We start from the raw sequence: 19538 nt of genomic DNA on the forward strand, positions 1-19538 counted from the left end.
AAAAGTCTTAACAATATTTTTTTACATTTTATTTTTGGTCGATCCAAGCTCCAAATCCTCTTAGACAATATAGAATTAATACTAACAAAAAACAAACATTTGACTTTTCACAAGTCATGCAGGCTTCACAATCCAAATGAATAGACTTCTTCTATACTTATTAATTAATAAGCGCCGTGTATTCACAATCAGTCCACCTCACTATTTTGTCTCGACGGGTTGGCGTCCGTGTCGTTGAGCAGCGCCACCAGCAGCGAGATGAGCTGGCCGTCCTGGCCCGAGTGTGCGGCGCTGTCGGCGGGCCGCCTGAGGTTGCGGCGCAGCATGGCCTGGATGGACGTGCGCAAATCCCACAGCAGTCCCCACGTGTCGGCCGACAGTTGGCAGCGCGCCAGCGAGTGGCCCGACAGCGCCACCTCCACGTCGTCGCCGCTCGCTGAAAACACAAGTGGAGATATTTTGCTATGGGCAAGCCCAGCAAGGAATTAAAAAGAACTAAAGCTAGAGCTGCAAGGGCCACTGACACATTGGAATTTTAATTTTTAAAGGCACAATAAACATTTATCTCATTCACTACCATTGACTGCTATAGACGTCAAAAATTCATTCTAACTATTTCTATTAGTTTAACATTTTTTCCCCACTTTTGTTAACAAGAGTATGAAAACCTAGAATTAGTTTTTATTGTACATTTAGAACAGATATAAAATTTGTGATTAATCGTGAGTTAACTAGTGAAGTCATGCGATTAATTATGATTTCAAAAAATGTAATCGCCTGATGCCCCTAATTTTTTAATAAACTTAAAAAAATAAAAAATAAATTAAAGAAATAAAAAATACTTTTTTTTTTTTAAAGAAGAAGAAAAGATTATTTAAAATTAGGGGCATCAGGTGATTTTTTTTGTAATTAATCACATGACTTCACTAGTTAACTCATGATTAATTACAAATTTTATATCTGTTCTAAATGTACAATATATTTTCATCTAGGTTTTCATACTCTTGTTAACAAAAGTGGAAAAAATGTTAAACTAATAGAAATAGTTCAAATAAATTTTTGACGTCTATAGCCGTCAATGAGTTAACAGTGGGGATTTTTGTCTGCCAGGCCTCGTGTGTGCCATGTTTAGACCATCAAAAGCAGTATAATTTTTCATGGCAAACAGCGCATCGCCATGGCAACAGAGTTTAATGACAGAATTAAACTTTGCTTTTACTTTTCATTTTTAACATCTTTAGATAAAACATCCAGTTTCAAGAAAATTGGATAAAATGTCTCTGAATTCTTAAAAATTTGACTTGTTTACTTTTCATCTATAATATAAATATTTCCATTGAAAAAAATGTTACTCAAAAAATATAAAAAGTCTTAGTTTTCAAAGTGTCCACTTTCTAAAAAATTGCATTTTTTAAATATATAATGGAAAAAGCAGAAAAAAGTAAAAATAAATAAAAATAAAGCCAAAACAATGATTTTAAACAAAATATTCAATGCAACCTTATAATTCAACAAAAAAAAATAAAAATAAATCTCATTATCAACTAAAGCAAAGTTGTAATGACGCTCACCCGTTTCCATGACGTCGCAGTCCGTGAGCAACAACAGGGCGAGCGGATGCACGGCCGATGAGTCGCGGATGAAAACGGAGCCGTTGGACTTGACGGCGCCGAAGAAGGTGAGCCATCGACAAGGAAGCTCATCATTTTCTCTGGAAAATCAGGAAAAAAAAACATCAGGCAAAAATCAGGAAATACGCCGAACGTCTTCAAAAGTGCATGGCACCTGTTGACGGTGGAGCGGTGCAGGACGACGCCTCCGCCCACCGTGCGGAATGAAAGGGTGTTGGGACGAAAGCGCCCCCCTTTGGTCACGATGCCTCTCTTCACCTAAATAGCAAACGAAAGAGTTGACTGAACCCAAAAATTGAATTTAAGACGGTTGATATGACATAAATGGAAGTATGCGGATCGGGTAATGTTGCTGATATGCGATTGGAAGGAAAGTGTATCTTCAAGGGCGACTCCCAGACTTTGGAATTGGGTTGAAGGTGAAAAGCTGGCTGTTGTTGAGGGAGTGGTCTTGGTGCTGATGAGAAGAAATTCTGTTTTGCTTCTGTTAAGTTGCAGGAAGTTTAAAGTAAACCACGTTTTTATTTCAGAGATGCGGTCCATGAGAGAGGTGGGTTTGTAGGGTGGATGAGGGTTCGGTGCAAAGGTATAGTTGGGTGTCATCAGCCTAACAATGGAATTGGATATTAAATCTACGGAAGGTGTTGCCAAGGGGAAGAAGGTAGATTATGAATAGGAGGGGCCCCAGGACAGATCCTTGGGGCACACCTGAAGTAACAGAGGAGGGGGCGGATTGAGTTGAATGACCAGAGTGATTTTTCAAGGGTTTTGGATATGAAAGGAAGGTTGGAGATAGGACGGAAGTTGTTGAAGTTGGAGGTTTTTTTTCAAAATTGCAGCAGCAGTTTTGAGAGATTTTGGAACCATTCCAGTGGTGAGGGAGGAGTGAATAATGGCAGAAATAAGTGGGATAAGGGAGGCGGAGCGTTAGATGGCTTGGATTTTTGGTATGAGTTGTGTCATTTCTGTTAGAGGGGAGCTGGAAGGGGGACAGTGAGTGTGTGGAAGGGTGGAAGTCAGATGGATGGCTCGAACCAAGGTTATGGTGAATGGCCTTAATTGTACCGTTGAAAAATGATATGATGGAGTTGCAAAAGGACGTCGGGTATAAGTGAGAGGGCAGGGAGTCCCATGTTGTTTTTTTAAATTGTCAGTAATTAAGTAATGGCTTTTAACGCTAGGAATGGAGTCCTGATAATGAAGAAGATGGTTAACGTACATTTCTTTGTGTATAATTAGTCCAGTTTTTCTGAAGAGACGTTCAGCTGTCGAGCTTTTGATTTCAATGGACAGAGATCGGGGGGGATGAACCAAGGAGCAGAGAGGGAAAAAGAAACAAGCCTATTTAATTTTTTTAAGTGGAGCGAGAGAAGAAAGTGAGCAGTTGCGGGTTCGAGTTCATCAGTTGCAAATTCTGAGGATTAAGTTCAGAATATGACCTTTGGAGGGTGTGGGGGAGGCGACGAATCGTTTGCATCCAAGACTGTCGGGACAGGAAGTAACATCTTCGGTGAGAGGTAAATTGGTATTGTCCATGTGAATATAAAAAAATAAATAAATAAATTATAAAATAAATAAATAAATAAACTTTTTTTTTTAAATCGGCCAGCATGATTATGTTAGGAGAGAGAGTAGATAGATGGGTGAAAAAGGCGGTAAAGATATGTAGAAATTAATTATTGTGTTTAGTGGGATAAAAAATGCCCCCAAATGCCCCCAAAAAGCAACAACCACCAAATGGTATAATTTGACAAAACTGGGTGGACAAAGCTGAATATTGTATTACAGATTTAAAAAAAAAACAAACACTAATATTGAGACCTACTACTGTATTTGTGCCTTTGAGCGTGCTCGTACCTGGATGAGGTTGGGATAGAGTCCGGCCAGCAGCACGGCCTTGAGCAGCTGCTCCTGTTCGCTGTGTTGGTTGAGTAGCGACGAGTGCCGTTGGCAATCACTGGCGCGGGACACCAGTTGAGCCTCACGGAGATTCTCGCTGAACTGGGAAATGAGACCTGTGCAGAAAAACAACAACGGCCGAGGGATGGAGGATTACATTTTTTTTTTAATCATAATTAATCGAGTGATTTCCATAGTTCACTTAATCGCACGCTATAGCTGTTCTAAATGTACAATACTTATTTTTTCAAGTTTTTCATACTCTTATTAATATAAAAGTGGACAAATATGGCTTCCAAATACAAATTTGGTTAATTTTATAGTAAGTACTTCATAAAGTTATTTGAAGTTAAAAATATATACTACACAGTTAAAGGACTGAGAAAAACTGAATCATATTCATATAATCATAATGTGGTGAGGTAATTTTCTGCCACGAGGTGGCATTTGTGTTTCATGTTGGACGTTGGTTTCACAACTTCTGGACTCATTTTGTTCATTGCAAATTACAACTAGTCACCAGTCCCCACAAATGCATATATATTTTTTTAAACACATTATTATTATTATTACATTATTGGTAAATTGTGTTACTGGATTTTGACTGATTTTGCAAGGCCCACAAAATATTAGGTTCTATTAGAATAAAAACAAAAGAAAGATTAGAGTCTCTTCCTTCATCAACAAGCATATTTCTGTTTCCGTTTGGCAGCAATTCGCATTAGAATATAAGTTTCATCATTATTCACGAATCTGTTTCAAACTGTGGGTAAATGAGCTGTGTTGCAACATGGCCCCGGTTGATCTCTTTTACTCTGCTGCCACCTGCTGGCCATTTTTGTAATAACTACCATTGCTTCTCTTCAGTTCAGAGGCTACATTAAAGCCTTCTGTATGCTCTAGCATAAAAAAATAAAATACAATTATAAATGTGTTTTTTTGGGACCATGGTTATATTTAAAATGCAATGTTTTTATACGATTTTGGGAGCAAATGAGTTAATGACCAGCAGGAAAAATATATTTAGCGTAATATTCTGATTTGGTATTCGCAAAAAAAGATATATATATTTTTTAAGAATATAACCTTAATTCCTGTAATATTCAAGATTATTTAACTTAATGTATTCACAAAAATGCTATCTAGCTGTACCTTCAGATTTTTTTCTCTTAAAAATTGAATTTTAATATGACTATTTTAACATTCAAGATTTTACTTTTAAAAGTTTAATCTGGCAAATGCTTTTTTCCCACAATAAAAAATGACATTAATCTCACAAGACTGCACCTTTTGTTTTGAATAATTTAACATATTTAAAATGACTCAGTTAATATGCAATACAAAAAATACAATTCATTATGTCAATGTTATCACTTCATTTGAAACTCATTCACAACAGCGTCACCTTGAAAATTTAACAACTTTATCTTGTATTGTTCAAGAAGATTTTGTAACTGAATTTATTCATGAAAATTATCTTATTGTAAATTTGACTGCATTATTGCAAATTTGTACAAATCCAACTTTGTAAAGACTAGTCGTTCACAATCAAGATGTTACTTTATTATCTGAACATTATTTGAATAATACAGCTTTACTTACAATACTGAAGAATCTTAAAATTACTGAATCAAATTAATGACTCAATTGTTTTTACCATTTTTGCCACCTCAAAATACAAATTGAATGTAATATTGCAATGCTACGACTTGATTTGTATATTATTAATAATATTATTATTATTATTATTATAGCGTACCATTGATGAAACGCAGGCCGGCCTTGGACAAGCAGAATTCCTCCAAGTATCCGTCTCGATCGCTGCGGCCTCCTTCCTGCTGATATCTCCTCCAGCCCAGCACGACTCGACTGAACGCCAGGTAGTCGCTGCAGCCGGAGCCGCTCAGGACGGCTTTGGCCTGACGATGACAGTGCCAGCGGATGAGCGAGCGCGCAAATGCCCAACGTGACGTCAAGCGTTGGTCGGCCTCACCTTGGCGACGGTCGCTCGGTTCTGCAGGCTGTTGTGGAACGGGTCCCGCGTCAGGCTGGCGGCCACGGACAACAGAGGCAACGTGCAGCGGAAAATGGCGCCCAGCACCAGCACTTTGCCCAGACGCGGGTCACATGAGATCAAGGACACGCGCTCGCCCAAAGGCGTCAGCGATTCCTGCCGGTCCAGGACGCCTGCAGGAACAAAACAATCAAGAACAATTTGCTTTTTAAAGGGAAAGTCAACCTCAAAAACATTTGTTATAATTGTATGCTAGTGTTTGTGGAATATGACTCGTTTAAGTAGCACTAAGGAACTTTTCAACCGTAATAAAAATATTTTCAGAACTTCTGATGAAACACCAACTTAAAACTAGTTGAATGGTAGCTTTGTCATGGCCTGAGGGGGCCTGTATAATCTTTACTGGCACTAAACAAGCGTGAGGAGGGTGGTAGAAACACTGCCACACAAAAACTACAAATGTGCTGAATGCTTGATGGCATAACGTCACTTCCCCTTTTCCCCATTCGTTACAAAGTCGGAAGTCAATTTGACTGGCGTGAGCTTAAAAAAACGACGCAATGTGCATGTCCTCATGGGAAATGTGGTCTTCCTTCAGGCATAACATTACCGCTTTTGTCCATATGGCGCCCCCATAATCAACAAACTGATAGTTGCTTAGTGTTGGCTCTTTATGTAATATCTAGACATTATGACATTTTTACACAAATGTATCTGAGATTCAATATTTTTAAACCTTAAAAAAACAACAACAAAAACAACTATTGTTTAATCTTATATTATTTATTCAACTATTGTTTAATTTAATTGTATGTATGTATGTATGTATGTATGTATGCATGTATGTAATTATATTTATTTATTTTCTTTTATTAATTTGAAGTTTCTCATATTTAAAAAAAAATCTCCCAAAAATATTTGTTTGCGTTTTGCTTGCAATGACTTTTTTCTCATACAAATAATTATAATAAAATACAACTGTTCCAAATTTTCATTAAAAAAAAAACCCACTTAGGATTTTATTGCAGCAATATCAAACCCCCCCCCCAAAAAAAATTCTCATTACATTCAAGGTTCTCAGTAATGTTTTACTTCAAAGTGACAGAAATTATTCAGATTTCTGAGAAGACATTTTCTAGCAACTTTAGCGCAGTCATAATCACTATTTTAAAACATTAATGTTTTCTTATTTAATATAAAAAGAGCATATAAAATACTACATTTTAAATCACATTTTATTCACAACTTGTAAACATCTTGTGTTCTAAACATATAGCTAGCGTTATGTGTTTATTCTCCCAATTTTATAAGTGTCCCTCCAAAACATGAATTTATTCTGGCAATATTAAAACTTTTTTTTAATGTATTAATAATCCAACTTTAACTTAATATTTAAACTTAATCCGAACAATTATGACGGTTTCTGTAAGAATAAAGATTCTTTAACATTACAATTTTTTTGTAAAAAAAAAAAAAAAAAAGGGACTTCACTATTGTAATATTGCAAGTTTACTTTACATTTTGCTTAAACAAAACAAAAAACAATATTCAATATATTTTAACATACTAAACTAGTTTTAAAATTAAGTTTTCCATTTTAATACTACTACTATTTCACTCTTCAAATATTTGTTCTCTCTTTCATTTTTGCCCCCCGGTGTGACCCTAATATTGTGCCTCTTATTAAATGACTTTCTTCTCGTCTCTGATTGCCTTGAAAGGTGCTATAGTTTTGGTTACAACAGCACCAGAAAAATAACATGCTCTTTATTCTATTCTTTCACACCATAACCAATAAATTTATGAACACAGTACAGTATAGAAAACTCACCAATGACTTGCAGATTTTGGACGGCATCCGACACGGCTTGCTGTTCGGGGCTGTCTAACACTTGCGATAAAAAGTCACCAGCCTGCAAGGACACTCATACGGAAAAAAATAGCTCGTTACTTAATGCCATGAAGACATTCAGCATTCAAATAACACGACCTCGAGGAACGACCTTCATTTTAGGACTGTGTATCTTGGCCTGGACCACCAGGCTCTCCAGGGGGATGCGCAGGATCTCCGGAACGGGGAAGGGCGTCATTGCGTCCAGTCGTTTGCGTGGGAACAGATGGTACGACTGACCCGGCTGGCAGCGGCCCGCTCGCCCTTTGCGCTGAGTCACGTTGGACTGCGAAATCCACACCGTGTCCAGACAAGACACCTGGAAACGGCACAAATCACCTTCAGACACCACAAATCTTCTTCTAAATAATAATCCATCTTTTGTTTTTCCATTTATAAGGGAGAAAAAAAAAAAAATATATATATATATATATATATATATATATATATATATCACAATTTGATGTTCTAATATTCTGTATATTGTTCTTGCAGCATCATAATTTCCCCCCTAAAATATATTTGCATTTCTTTTAATACTACTGTAGTATTTGAAAGTTTAAAGAAATGTTATTTCACTATTTATTCATAAACACACCTGGTTGCTGCACATTCTGAAAAAGCTCAGACGAATGACAGAGTGACGTATTTTTGACAAAAAAAAAAAAAATAGAGTTTCTAGTAGACTATTTGATTACTTATTTAACTAGTTGGGAGCAGTATTGAGAAGAGCAGAGACATGCACGCGAACTCAAGCAACGTTGCATCGAGTGCCACTGTATGACCAATTTTTAAAACTGATGACATCAGATACAGGACTTCAAGAATATGGCATGCAATGTGAAAGCACATACAGTATATACAGACAGTATGTACATAAACTAACATGTATAAATCATAATATTTTGAATTAATAAAATATAAAAATAATTTGTAGCTCTTGTCAGTTTTAATTTAGCTGCTTTTAGATTTTTGTCAAGGTATCTTCAGTATCGTAATTTTGGCATCGTGACAACACTAATTCAAATTCAAGATTCCTTACAATTACAGTATTCAAATTATTAAATGTAAAAAAAACTTTCACAATTATAAAATTACTCAAGACAGTTTTAATAAAAATGTGATTTCAATGGTGTAATTATGGTTTCAAAATTACAACTTTATTCACATCAATTTTCACAAATTTTAAAATTTACTCTAAACGTAAAAAAGTAAGTTTTTTTTTTAAATGACTAAAGACTTGTTTCATGATTTTATTCTTGCAACAGTATATACTTTCTTGTAAAAATGACTATTGCTGTAATATTAAAACATTTTAAATCTAACAATGTTGCTAATATATGTTGTTATAGTCAATGTTTTTTTTAATTGATATGTATTTAAATTTTTTTTAATAAAGCCTCCCACCCCTTCATAATTTTTTTTTTTTGTGTTGCTTGACAAGAGGCTACTTTGAATGTGAAGTAGCTTTTCTTCCACATGCACGAAAATTAAACAAAAATGTTGTCTGTAGCCTTACTTTGGTGCGTGGGTCGTAACTATGCTCCTTGTGCGTCCCTGCGTCCACCACATGCACAACATCGTCGATGGTGATGGATGTCTCCGCTATGTTGGTGGCCAAGACAATTTTCCTGTGGCCCTGTGGGGGGCGCTGGAATACTGCCTGCTGGTCTGCCACTGATAAACTAGAGTGCACTGAAGCAACAACAACAAAAGGGGAGATGTTTGTTGTTTTTGCATTTTAAATGGAGGATGTTTAAGTTCTTACATGGGAGGATCATGTGCAAGCCAGAAGAAAAGTGCGGCTTCATCTGGAGCGTCTCTTGAACCGCCTTGATGTCCTGCCATCCGGGCAGGAAACACAATAAGGCACCTGCGGAAGGAGAGACATTTGAAATGTGATTTCAATGAACTGCCGCAATGGAGAGACGACGAGGGAGTTTGGTACCTGGTTCGCCACGTCTGTCAATGTGCTCAATGACATCAGCGACAAGATCCAGATCTGGACTGACCTTATCGCTTTGCCTCTGTAGGGGACACGGGGGGAAAAGTCACCATTAGGCACACCTGCACAACTCACCGACGAAGGGTATAGTCGAAATGCCGCCTATACAAACATTGTGCTCAGTTTTATCAATCATGTTTCTTGAATTCTAGTAATAGTCATGATTTTATAACAGAGATGGGCAACTGACATATTGGCACCCTGATTAATTGGGAAAGATAATCTATAAAAAAAAAAACGACAAATTTTTTTTTTGAAAACAAGAAGATGCTTATTACATTTTTTACGCTCTCCCAAAAAAATAAAAACCAGAAAAAAGTTTGTTAAAAAAAAGTTTTAAAAATAGTTTAATAAAAAAAATTATAATAATTTTAAGCATATTTGCAAAACTATTTCGATTTTTTCCCTTCTCAATTCTTAAAAATATATTGTCACTTTACTGTATTCTAAAGTTGTAATATTAAAACTCACCACTAGATGGGCGACATGGCATAGTCTAGTTATACTACAACTTGAGTAGCCCTAAAAAATTTGGGGCGATTTGGAATTTTACGCAGGACAAACATAGTGCACCAGTAATATTAACAATACTAATTTTTTAAAAATGCACAAAATGAGTTATTGCACTTAATTTTAGTTTGCTGTTCATAAGTTTTGCAATAATTTTGCACATATGCACATATTCTGTCCATATGAGTGGTCACAGAGAATGTGGCCCAAAAAAAAAAGAGAGAAAAAAAAAAGGATGTGGCCGATCCCATTAGCAAATTTAGCACTGATGGAATATTTTGGACAACTCCAGAACTTCAGTTTACACCATCCCTGTTCTATAACTGAATGAATGGAAATGTATTTATTTTTTTAATTGGAAAAACATAAGAATTTACAGTTTTTACTTGATATATTGTAAAAAATAATATATATATATATATATATATATATATATATATATATATATATATATACACACACACACACACACACACACAATTTACACATTGCTCAAAAGTTTACATACACACCATAGGCTATATAAGCACAACTGTACTGTATTTATTTTTGTATATAAAAAAAATATAATTCTCACAGTAATGACTAATTTTTAATCACATGACTTCATTCACATGGTATTCAAAATGTAAAGAATCCAGTCTCACCTCATTGGTCAACTCTTTGCTGTCGTCGAGTGGCGGGGGCCGCCCCATTTCTCTCAGCACGTCCTCCAGGTAACAATCTCGCACAGGGTGCATAAATCCGGGCACCTTGACGACGGGACATCCGCCGAAGTAGCCAGCCAGCCGCTCGTTGTCGCCGGTGGCGCTCATCAGCACCACCCGCAGGTCGGGGTTCTTGCTCATGCACGAGCGCAGCAGCGCCAGCAGGAGGTCCGTGTTGACGTCACGCTCGTGAACCTCATCCACCACCACGTGGCTGATGCCCTTTAGAGTGGGGTTGGACTGCAGCTTTCTGAGCAGGACACCCACTGTCAGAAAGAGCAAAGCGCCGCCGCTCTGCTCCGGTGGTCTGCTCTCGAGTCTCACCTGCGCAGACGGCGGGATGCATCGTTAACTGGATTAAAGAAGATGCTATGATGGAATTGTTTTTCTTTTTTAAAGGTATAGCATTGACAATGTTATTATATCCACGAATACATTTGTTATTTAAGTTATTTTTTTCTAATTTAGGTCAGCACTGACTTTTGCACAAAAACAATATTAAAAACAACAAAAAATTGTATTCAAATAACACATTTATCATTAATTATTCCCATCAGTAGTGTAGAAAATTTAGTCAAATGCCCACATTAACATAAGAAATGCAACTATGTAAATGTTATCTTTCTGTATATTTTGACATCAAATATGAAATCCATTTGTCCAAAAATTCAGTAAAAAAAAAAAACCGGGTTAAGACATTGAACAAATTTTCAAGTAATCTGAACAAAAAAATCCAAGCATTTTCAGTAATATAAAGCTATTTTAAAAATAAACTATTTATATTCCTTTAATGGCAAAAAATAAAATAAATAAATAAATCAGGTTAAGCCCATAATGTACGGTATAGCTACTGATATAATTTTTTTGTATTAATATTTTTGATTTTTTTTTAAATTGCTTTTATATAGTGTTATTTTACAATTAATATATTTTTATTTTATTATTGCACTTTTATATAGTTGACCATTTAATTTATTTATAGTACTTGCACTTTATTTTAGATTTTTACATCATTGCTCTCCAACTAACAAGCAAACTATTTGTCCTAAAAGTTACCAGTAATGTTATATTTTGAAGCACTTTAAACTGAAAATTACAATATTACGTTTTTCATTTGTAGCATAAGTAGCATGTTGTAGGACTTTAAAAGGGGAAGTCATGTCAAAAATATTTTTGCGGCCCCTCTAGTCTAAACACAGGATTCTGAATACATTTATATTGCGTTTGTGGAATATGAGTTAAAAAGCAAAATCCACTCATTTTTGTCCATCTCAGGGGGTGGCCATTTTGCCGGTTGCTGTCGACTGAAAATGAAATAACAATTGCTCAGGCTCATGTAATGACCAATCACGGCTCAGCTTGCGAATGCTACATGACCAAACCCAGAAAACAGGTAAGTAGGGCCACCTAGAAAATACTATATTAAATATATATTTCTTTTTTTACTTGACTTCCCCTTAAAAAGCACCAAACCCTTGCCATAAGGACTTAGTTAAATAAAATATGTTAAAATGTCATCTACCTGATACCCCACAGAGTGTCTGAGAGCAGGACCCATTTCCTGGGCCACGCGATGAGCCACCGACACGGCGCTGATTCGGCGCGGTTGAGTCACCAGGATGTTGCAATCGGCGCCGTGTCCTTCCATCACGCGATCCTCCAGAAGATAGCGAGGGATTCGAGTGGTCTTGCCGCACCCGGTCTCCCCGGCAATCACTACGGCCCGGGCGGCGTGCACGGCCGACACCACGCGCTGCCGGTGGGCGTCGACCGGCAACGCTGTGCTCTGGCCCGTCCCGGCGCTTTCCCACTCCTCCTGCAGGCGTTCGTTGAGGTGCCTCCTTTCCTGAGGGGACCACGGCCGGTAGGGTTTGCCTGTGATGGCGTCTTGTGTCAAGTCTTCCTCCTCTGCTTCCACTTGGTGGATGACGTCGTCCTCTTCCTCATAGAGTTTTTGCACTTCTGCTTCCACTGGATACTGTCATCAATACAAGAATTACACCATTATGTTTATAACTAGGCGTACAATACAGGGTTATAATAGTTTTTGTGTATTCTTTGGAGTTAGTTTATAATTTTATTTGGACTTTTTTTTTCAATTTATTCACTTTAATTAGTTTTTAGATACCTGGTCCCACTTAGAAGCAAGAAAAATAGCAAGAAAACCACCAAATAGCAAGGTCAAATTGCAACAGCTTACCTTATGTCCAGTTGGCCACAAATGAAAACCCGTTTTTTGTATTCAGTTAGTACCCCAAAAAAAGTGTTACAGTACCACAAATGATAGCATTAGACAGCGCAGTTGTTAATCAGAAAAATGACAACAACGGAAAGTGAACAAGACAAAATGGAGCCTCCTCCCCAAACAAACCACTTATGAATTAATTTGGATCAAACTGGCTTCAACTGACCTGTGTAAAATAATCCCTCATACGCTCCTCCAAATGCGTGGGAACTTCCACCCGAAGAGGACGCCGCTCACGTTCTCGCGCCTCCCTCACCTCGGCCCCGTGGTACTTGGCGTGAGTCAGCGGGTCGTTGTTCTTATCCAGCAACCCTAGCTCCTATATCGTCGACATGTGATCGGATTAAGTTGCGGTTGACAAAAAAGAGAAAGTGGTACAAGACTCATTACTTTCAATTTCACGCAGGCAAGAGCTGCCACTCCCTTTTCTGCCGTGACTTTCTTGCTCGCCGTCGCAGTGAAAGTCATTTCCTGCGGCCAGCGCAGGGTCAGCTCACACGTCTTGAGCTTGCCACCTTTTGTCGTGAAACGTATCAACTCCTATTGTTAGCATGAGATAAATATCACGTTGGCATGACATTTGTTTAGCTGCGAATGGCGAAAATCATATGTACTTACTTTGCACCTATTGGACGACGTGGCCACTTGGACCACCTTCGTCAAGAGGGCTTTGGGATTAGGGAAGTGCGAGAGCGCTTCGGAAATGTCAGATGCGTTTTTGGACGACTGCGCCAATGTGTCAGCCAAGGAGTCTTCGTCATCGTAAAGAGTTGAACGCAATCCTCCTCTACCCCTGCCCAATCTCTTCTTGGGCATCTCATTGCCTGGACCAATCACACCCATTTCCTGCACGGTAAACATGGGAAAATTATGTAAAGTACACACACACACAAACAAAAGTGTGATCTATTTGTTCCTCTTCATGTGTGGGGTTTCTCATTAAAAAAAAGATTATTAAAACATTTTTTTTAATTGTAATTAATCGCATGACTTCATTAGTTAACTCGCGATTAATCACAAATGTTATATCTGTTCTAAATGTACAATAAAAAAATCTAGGTATTCATACTCTTGTTAACAAAAGTGTAAACAAAATGTTAAACTAATAGAAATAGTTAAAATTATTTTTTGACGTTTATAGCCGTCAACGGTAGTGAATGAAAAATAAATAAAAAAAGGAAAGAAAATATTATTAAAAATTTTAGGCGTCAGGCAATTTAAGTTTTTAATCGTAATTAATCTCATGACTTCACTAGTTAACTCGCGATTAATCACAAAGGTCATATCTGTTCTAAATGTACAATGAAAAAAATTCTAGGTTTTCATATTCTTGTTAACAAAAGTGGGATTTTTTTTTTTTTTAACTCTTTGACTGCCAGACGTTTTCAGAAAAGGGATGCCGTCAGTGCCAGCCGATTTAAGCATTTTGACTGATCTTTCAAGGTCCACAGAAAATGTTCTGTTTGGACTATGGAAACACACGTACTACCAAAGGAAAGATTGGACTTTCATCTTTCATCAGAAAAAAAAAGTTTGTTTCTACCTTATTCCGTTCTTTAGTAATCAACAATAGAAAATGGTTAGTTTGACCCAATTTCGCCTGTTTTGGACCAAAATACGGAGAAATCAAGCTTTTAGTGAAACGATATTATTTCATGCATTCTAGTGAATTTTACACTTCTTTTTGTCCATGAATGATGCCACAAACACCTAAATAGTGCTTTACTTCTATAAAACACTACCACCAAGAATGAAAAAGTGTTTTTTGATAGCAAAATACGTTTATTTACATTCAACAGTGTAACAATTTGACAACAATTTGGCAAACTATTTACAAATGTGTGCAACTGTGGTGCTATTTACAAATATGTGGATGTTTCAACGACAGTTTTTCTTTTTGTAACACTCTCCTGCGTGCAAAGAGACGCAACAGCATTTGCACAACAGATTGCCTCTTCGCGTGCAAAAGCTCCACTTTCTTGCAGGCCGTTTTTTCCGGGGAATAGCAAGTATATACTGCAGTGTGTGTTGCCATAAAGTCTAATATCAGGATCATGCTACGGTTACGTTACGGTGATGTTACGTTGTGGCTTCCTCATGTCCTTCGGTTGCTATACCGAGTGGTAGATGTTCTGATCCATTTTATCCACTCCATTCATGGTGGCATCGTAGTCCAGAAACAGTGTCTTCTCCGTGATCAGACTGTACCCGCTCCTCCGATGAATATGCATTGGACTCGGGGTACTCTTCATTGTCCGATCGAATGTCCGCTTGTGCAGCTCCGCGTTTTCCGGCGTTAGCAGCGCTAGCCGGTGAGGCTTTATGACGAGAGAATAACGGCCGCGTCAATGCTTCCAACTCCGGCGTCAACCTCGGGAGTGACCATCATCATCATCATCAATGTGCATTGGTCGATGCTTTTCGACTACTCTCCATCGTCCGATCGAATGTCCGCTTGTGCAGAAGTACCCGGCTGGCTATTGTGCGCGTTTTCCGGCCTTAGCAGCGCTAGCCGCGCTTAGCCGGTGAGGCTTACTACGTGATCGTAAACACGTCAAGGCTTCCAACTTTGGCGTCAAGCTCGGAGTCATCATCATCATAATCATCAATCTGCATTGGTCGATGCCAACTCTCCATCGCCCGATCGAATGTCCGATTGTGTAGAAGTACCCGGCCGGCTATTGTGCGCGTTTTCCGGCCTTAGCAGCGCTAGCCGCGCTTAGCCGGTGAGGCTTACTACGTAATCATAACAGTCACGTCAAAGCTTCCAACTTTGGCGTCAAGCTCGGAGTCATCATCATCGTCGACATCAATGCGCTTTTTAGTATTGATTGATGCTTTCCGTCTTTGAAAAAAATGCTCAAGCGTGAGCTGCTTGCAACCGGTTGCTTGGTCAGCCATTGTGGCTTCATCAGCCATTGTCTCCTCAACACTCTAGCTCCGCCTCACGTCTTCTACTGACGCCCACGGTGGGCGGCCCATCCAACCTTGTGCAAAGAGAGTCATCGCTGCCCTCTAGGGGCCAAAACGAGTCTTTTACTATTCAGATATGCCTGATACTTTCAGCACAGCTGCCCAAGGCTTTCCTGCACCCGTTTTTGAAAAAAAAAACAAAAAAACATAGGGGACGTCTTTTAACGTCCTCGGCGCCCTTCCCTAGGTTTATGCTAAACGTTTTATAACGTTTATGGCAGTCAAAGAGTTAAATAGAAAAAGTTAAAATTATTTTTTTGACATTTATAGCCATCATTGGCAGTAAATAAGTCGCAAAAAAAGAAAAGAAAAAAAAGTCCGTTAGCAAAGTCGCAAAAAAATTAATAAATACAAAGTACATTTAAATAGACCCAAAACATACTTTGAGCTTGTGGCAAGCGGCTGCTGCAGCGTATCTCTCTGCGTCAATTTTTTTGGAGGCGTAGCCATCTTCCTCAATCTTGCAGGGCCACAGCACGGTCACGGTGGCTTTCTACACAATACGGGACACCATTCGAGAGAACATGACCTCACCTCACGATAACAACACAAGTCTAGAATCTAAAACGAGTGTCGGCCTGACCTTGACGCCAGCTTCCTCCGTGTAGGTGTACTGGATGAGCTCGGAGAGGTCGTTGACTCCCAATGAGCGAGCGATGGCGTTATTCAAGAGACCTTTGGGGTCTGGGAACTCCTCAAGCAAGTTGGGGCCAACGTCTCCTACGCAGTAAAATAAAACATAATACATTTAAGGTAAAACATGAACAACTCATGCTAATCTATAGGGGATCGTTACGTTAGATATGAAGAAACAGGCTAGTGATGAATGTGATGTTTTCACGCATGCATGTGCCCTTGACGTCTGTCGCGGTAGCCGCTTCAGCTAGCTCACCGGTGTCACTCACCTCGTTTAGGCTGGAAACTCGACGTACTGTACGGTCGAAAGCTGACCACTTTCGCCCCGCACCAGCGCATCTCTCCGCCCCAGTGCGACGCTCTCGGAACTCCTGTCGGAAGGCATTTATATATGCTGCGCAGCGCTCTCAGACACACGAGTGAAACGCCGGGTAGCGCCATCTTTAAACTTTAATTTCTTCTCTGGTGGGAATGTAGTCAAGGAGCTAAGTAGCGACCCCTCTGGTGGAAACTATACAATACGTTTTCGTATTGTCATTCTACGTAAAATAATTCGAAAAATGCAAAGAAAAAAAAGTAAAAGTAAATTTCTAAATCATTTTCTATTCCTGTAAAATGCATGTAATTTCATTTTAAACAACAAGAGCTAAACATGGTCTCATATTACTAGTGTTACCTGTTGAAGTATATATGTTATGAAACATTATTTTAAGTTAATGAATTCATTGTTTATTGATTAATGTGTGTTATTCGTTTCATTATTTTGAAAATAAATAAATAAATAAAATGTAAATCTCCAAGTTATGTTCTTTTTGATGCAGTGTGCTGTGTGTTTAATTTAATTCAAAACATAAAAACAAATTAAAGGAGCTAACATTAAATACTATATATATATATATATATATATATATATATGTGTATGACTTGTCCCTCGTTTCAACCTGTTTTCATGATCTTGCCCGCGTTTTCAGTAAACCTCGCGCCATGTCCTTGCGTAAACTATATGATTGCGCCATTGACCTCAAGACTGGTGCACCCTTCCGCAGAGGTCAGCTATTCAATATTTTTTAGCGGGAACGACAAGTTATGGAGGACTACATATCAGAGTCATTGGCTGCAAGAATCATTCGACCATCGTTTTCGCCTGTAGGGGCAAGATTCTTTTTTGTGGACAAAAAGGACAAAACACTGCATCCTTGTGTGGACTACAGAGGACTTAACAGCATTGCAATCAAGAACAGGTACCCATTTCCTCTTATTGAGTCTGCTTTCACCCCTCTCCATGGTGCCACTATCTTCACCAAGTTGGACCTTCGCCAAGCTTACCACCTGGTCTGCATCAAGGAGGGGGACGAGTGGAAAACTGCCTTCAACACCCATTATGAATACCTGGCCATGCCGATTGGTCTCACAAATGCCCCTACAGTCTTCCAGGCATTTGTCAGTGATGTCTTGAGGGACATGATAGGCATGTTCGTTTTCGTATACCTAAACCACATTCTTGTGTTTTCTAGTTCCCAGGCTGAACATGAGCACCACGTGCGGCAGGTGCTCCAGAGGCTTCTTGAGAACAAGATCTACGTCAAACCCGAGAAGTGTGAGTTCCATGTCCCTAAAACGACCTTTCTGGGATACGTCATTGCCCAAGGGGAGCTTCATATGGAGCCAGCTAAAGTGACTGCTGTAGCCGATTGGCCCACGCCCTGCTCCCGTAAGCAATTGCAGCGTTTTCTTGGCTTTGCGAATTTCTATAGAAGATTCATAAAAAACTACAGTCGCATTGCAGCCCCTCTCACAGCCCTCACGTCCACCCTAAAGTCCTTCCAGTGGTCCAGCGGAGCTGATACAGCCTTTAGGGAACTTAAGAAGCGTTTTGTTTCTGCTCCCGTCCTCGTCAATTAATCGAATATGCGCACAACATGCTGCCTACGCCTCCCTGGGTATGTCCCCGTTTCAATGCTCCCTGGGCTATCAACCCCCGTTATTTCCTTCACAGGAGACTGATTGTGCCGTCCCATCAGTCCAGCGCAATCTACGGCGGTGCGCCAGGTCCTGGAAGTTGTCTCGTTCCGCCCTGCTGCATGCCTGGTCGAGGTCGCAGTTTCAGGCTAATTGCCATCGCATTCCTGCGCTCAACTACAGCGTCGGTCAGAAGGTATGGCTCTCGTAACCTTCCCCTCAAGGTGGAGTCCAAGAAACTGGCACCCCGTTTCATCGGTCCCTTTGAGATCGTTGCCATGGTGAACCCGTGTTCTGTCCGTCTTGAACTCCCTGCTTCACTTCGAGTTCATCCTACCTTCCATGTATCCCATGTCAAGCCAGTGTCTTCAAGTCCTCTGTCACCTCCGGTGCCTCCTCCTCCCCTTGTGGTCGATGGGCATCCTACACTGTTCGGAGGCTTCTGGATGTGCGGCGTCGGGGACGGGGTCTCCAATACCTGGTGGACTGGGAGGGCTGCGGGCCGGAGAAGCGTAGCTGGATCCCTGCCCGGCAGGTGTTGTGCAGGTCGCTCGTCCGCGACTTTCATCTTCGGCATCCTGGTCGCCTGGGTCGTGCGCTAGGGGGCGCCCGTTGGAGGTGGGGTACTGTTAGGTCTCCTGACTCTGCCCCTTGAGCCTCGCCTGTGTTTCTGTGTGTGGGTGGAAGTGTCCTTCTGCAGGATTGGAGCGACGAGTGGTGAAGGGGCCAAGTGCAGACAATCATCATCATCAGTGCTGTGTATTTAAGCCGGTCCCCAACTCCACCTTGTTGCCAGATCAACACACTCCATCACGAGCTTGTGCATCTAGCCAGTCAATAGTATTTTTGCCAAGTGTTTCTCAATTCTGATTTTTGCCTCAACTGCTTCCTTAGTTGCTTGTGCTTCACCGCTTCCTGCCTTGACTCCCTGTGCTTCTGGACCAGCAACCCACACCTTGGACCACCGCTTCATTCACTGCCTTCAGTTAATAACTTTTCATCATCCCATTCACCTGTTTGACTCATCTCTGCATTTGGGTCCTACACACACCCAGAACCCTGACAAAC

General features: G+C 39.6%; 1 protein-coding gene across 1 annotated transcript; it reads right to left on the reverse strand.

Annotated features, from left to right (window-relative positions):
* Positions 1–14: 14 nt before the first annotated feature.
* dhx30 (DEAH (Asp-Glu-Ala-His) box helicase 30) lies at positions 15–16952 on the reverse strand. The gene is made up of 19 exons (XM_086084179.1): positions 16781–16952; positions 16459–16595; positions 16258–16368; positions 13521–13748; positions 13293–13442; positions 13069–13221; positions 12180–12635; positions 10598–10981; positions 9384–9462; positions 9204–9308; positions 8955–9130; positions 7548–7754; positions 7376–7457; positions 5524–5717; positions 5290–5449; positions 3489–3646; positions 1786–1889; positions 1572–1711; positions 15–436 (listed from the first exon to the last, which is right to left on the reverse strand). The coding sequence occupies exons 1-19, from the start codon at positions 16950–16952 to the stop codon at positions 189–191; spliced, it is 3444 nt and encodes a 1147-aa protein (XP_085940305.1). The 3' UTR covers positions 15–188.
* Between the last annotated feature and the right edge of the window lie 2586 nt (positions 16953–19538).

This window comes from Leptonotus elevatus, chromosome 1, assembly GCF_054856555.1.
Source record: "Leptonotus elevatus isolate MCC_2025b chromosome 1, RoL_Lele_1.0, whole genome shotgun sequence".
In the NCBI taxonomy this organism is placed as follows: domain Eukaryota; kingdom Metazoa; phylum Chordata; class Actinopteri; order Syngnathiformes; family Syngnathidae; genus Leptonotus; species Leptonotus elevatus.

What these genes read in the sequence shown, in the direction of transcription:
- dhx30 (XM_086084179.1), bottom strand. Translation starts at nt 16,952, where the DNA reads ATGGCGCTACCCGGCGTTTCACTCGTGTGTCTGAGAGCGCTGCGCAGC. An exon ending in ACCGAGCGACCGTCGCCAAG is followed by an intron (nt 5,450 to 5,523) that starts GTGAGGCCGACC and finishes TGTCATCGTCAG; the next exon opens with GCCAAAGCCGTCCTGAGCGG. An exon ending in CTGCGACGTCATGGAAACGG is followed by an intron (nt 437 to 1,571) that starts GTGAGCGTCATT and finishes TTGTGTTTTCAG; the next exon opens with CGAGCGGCGACGACGTGGAG.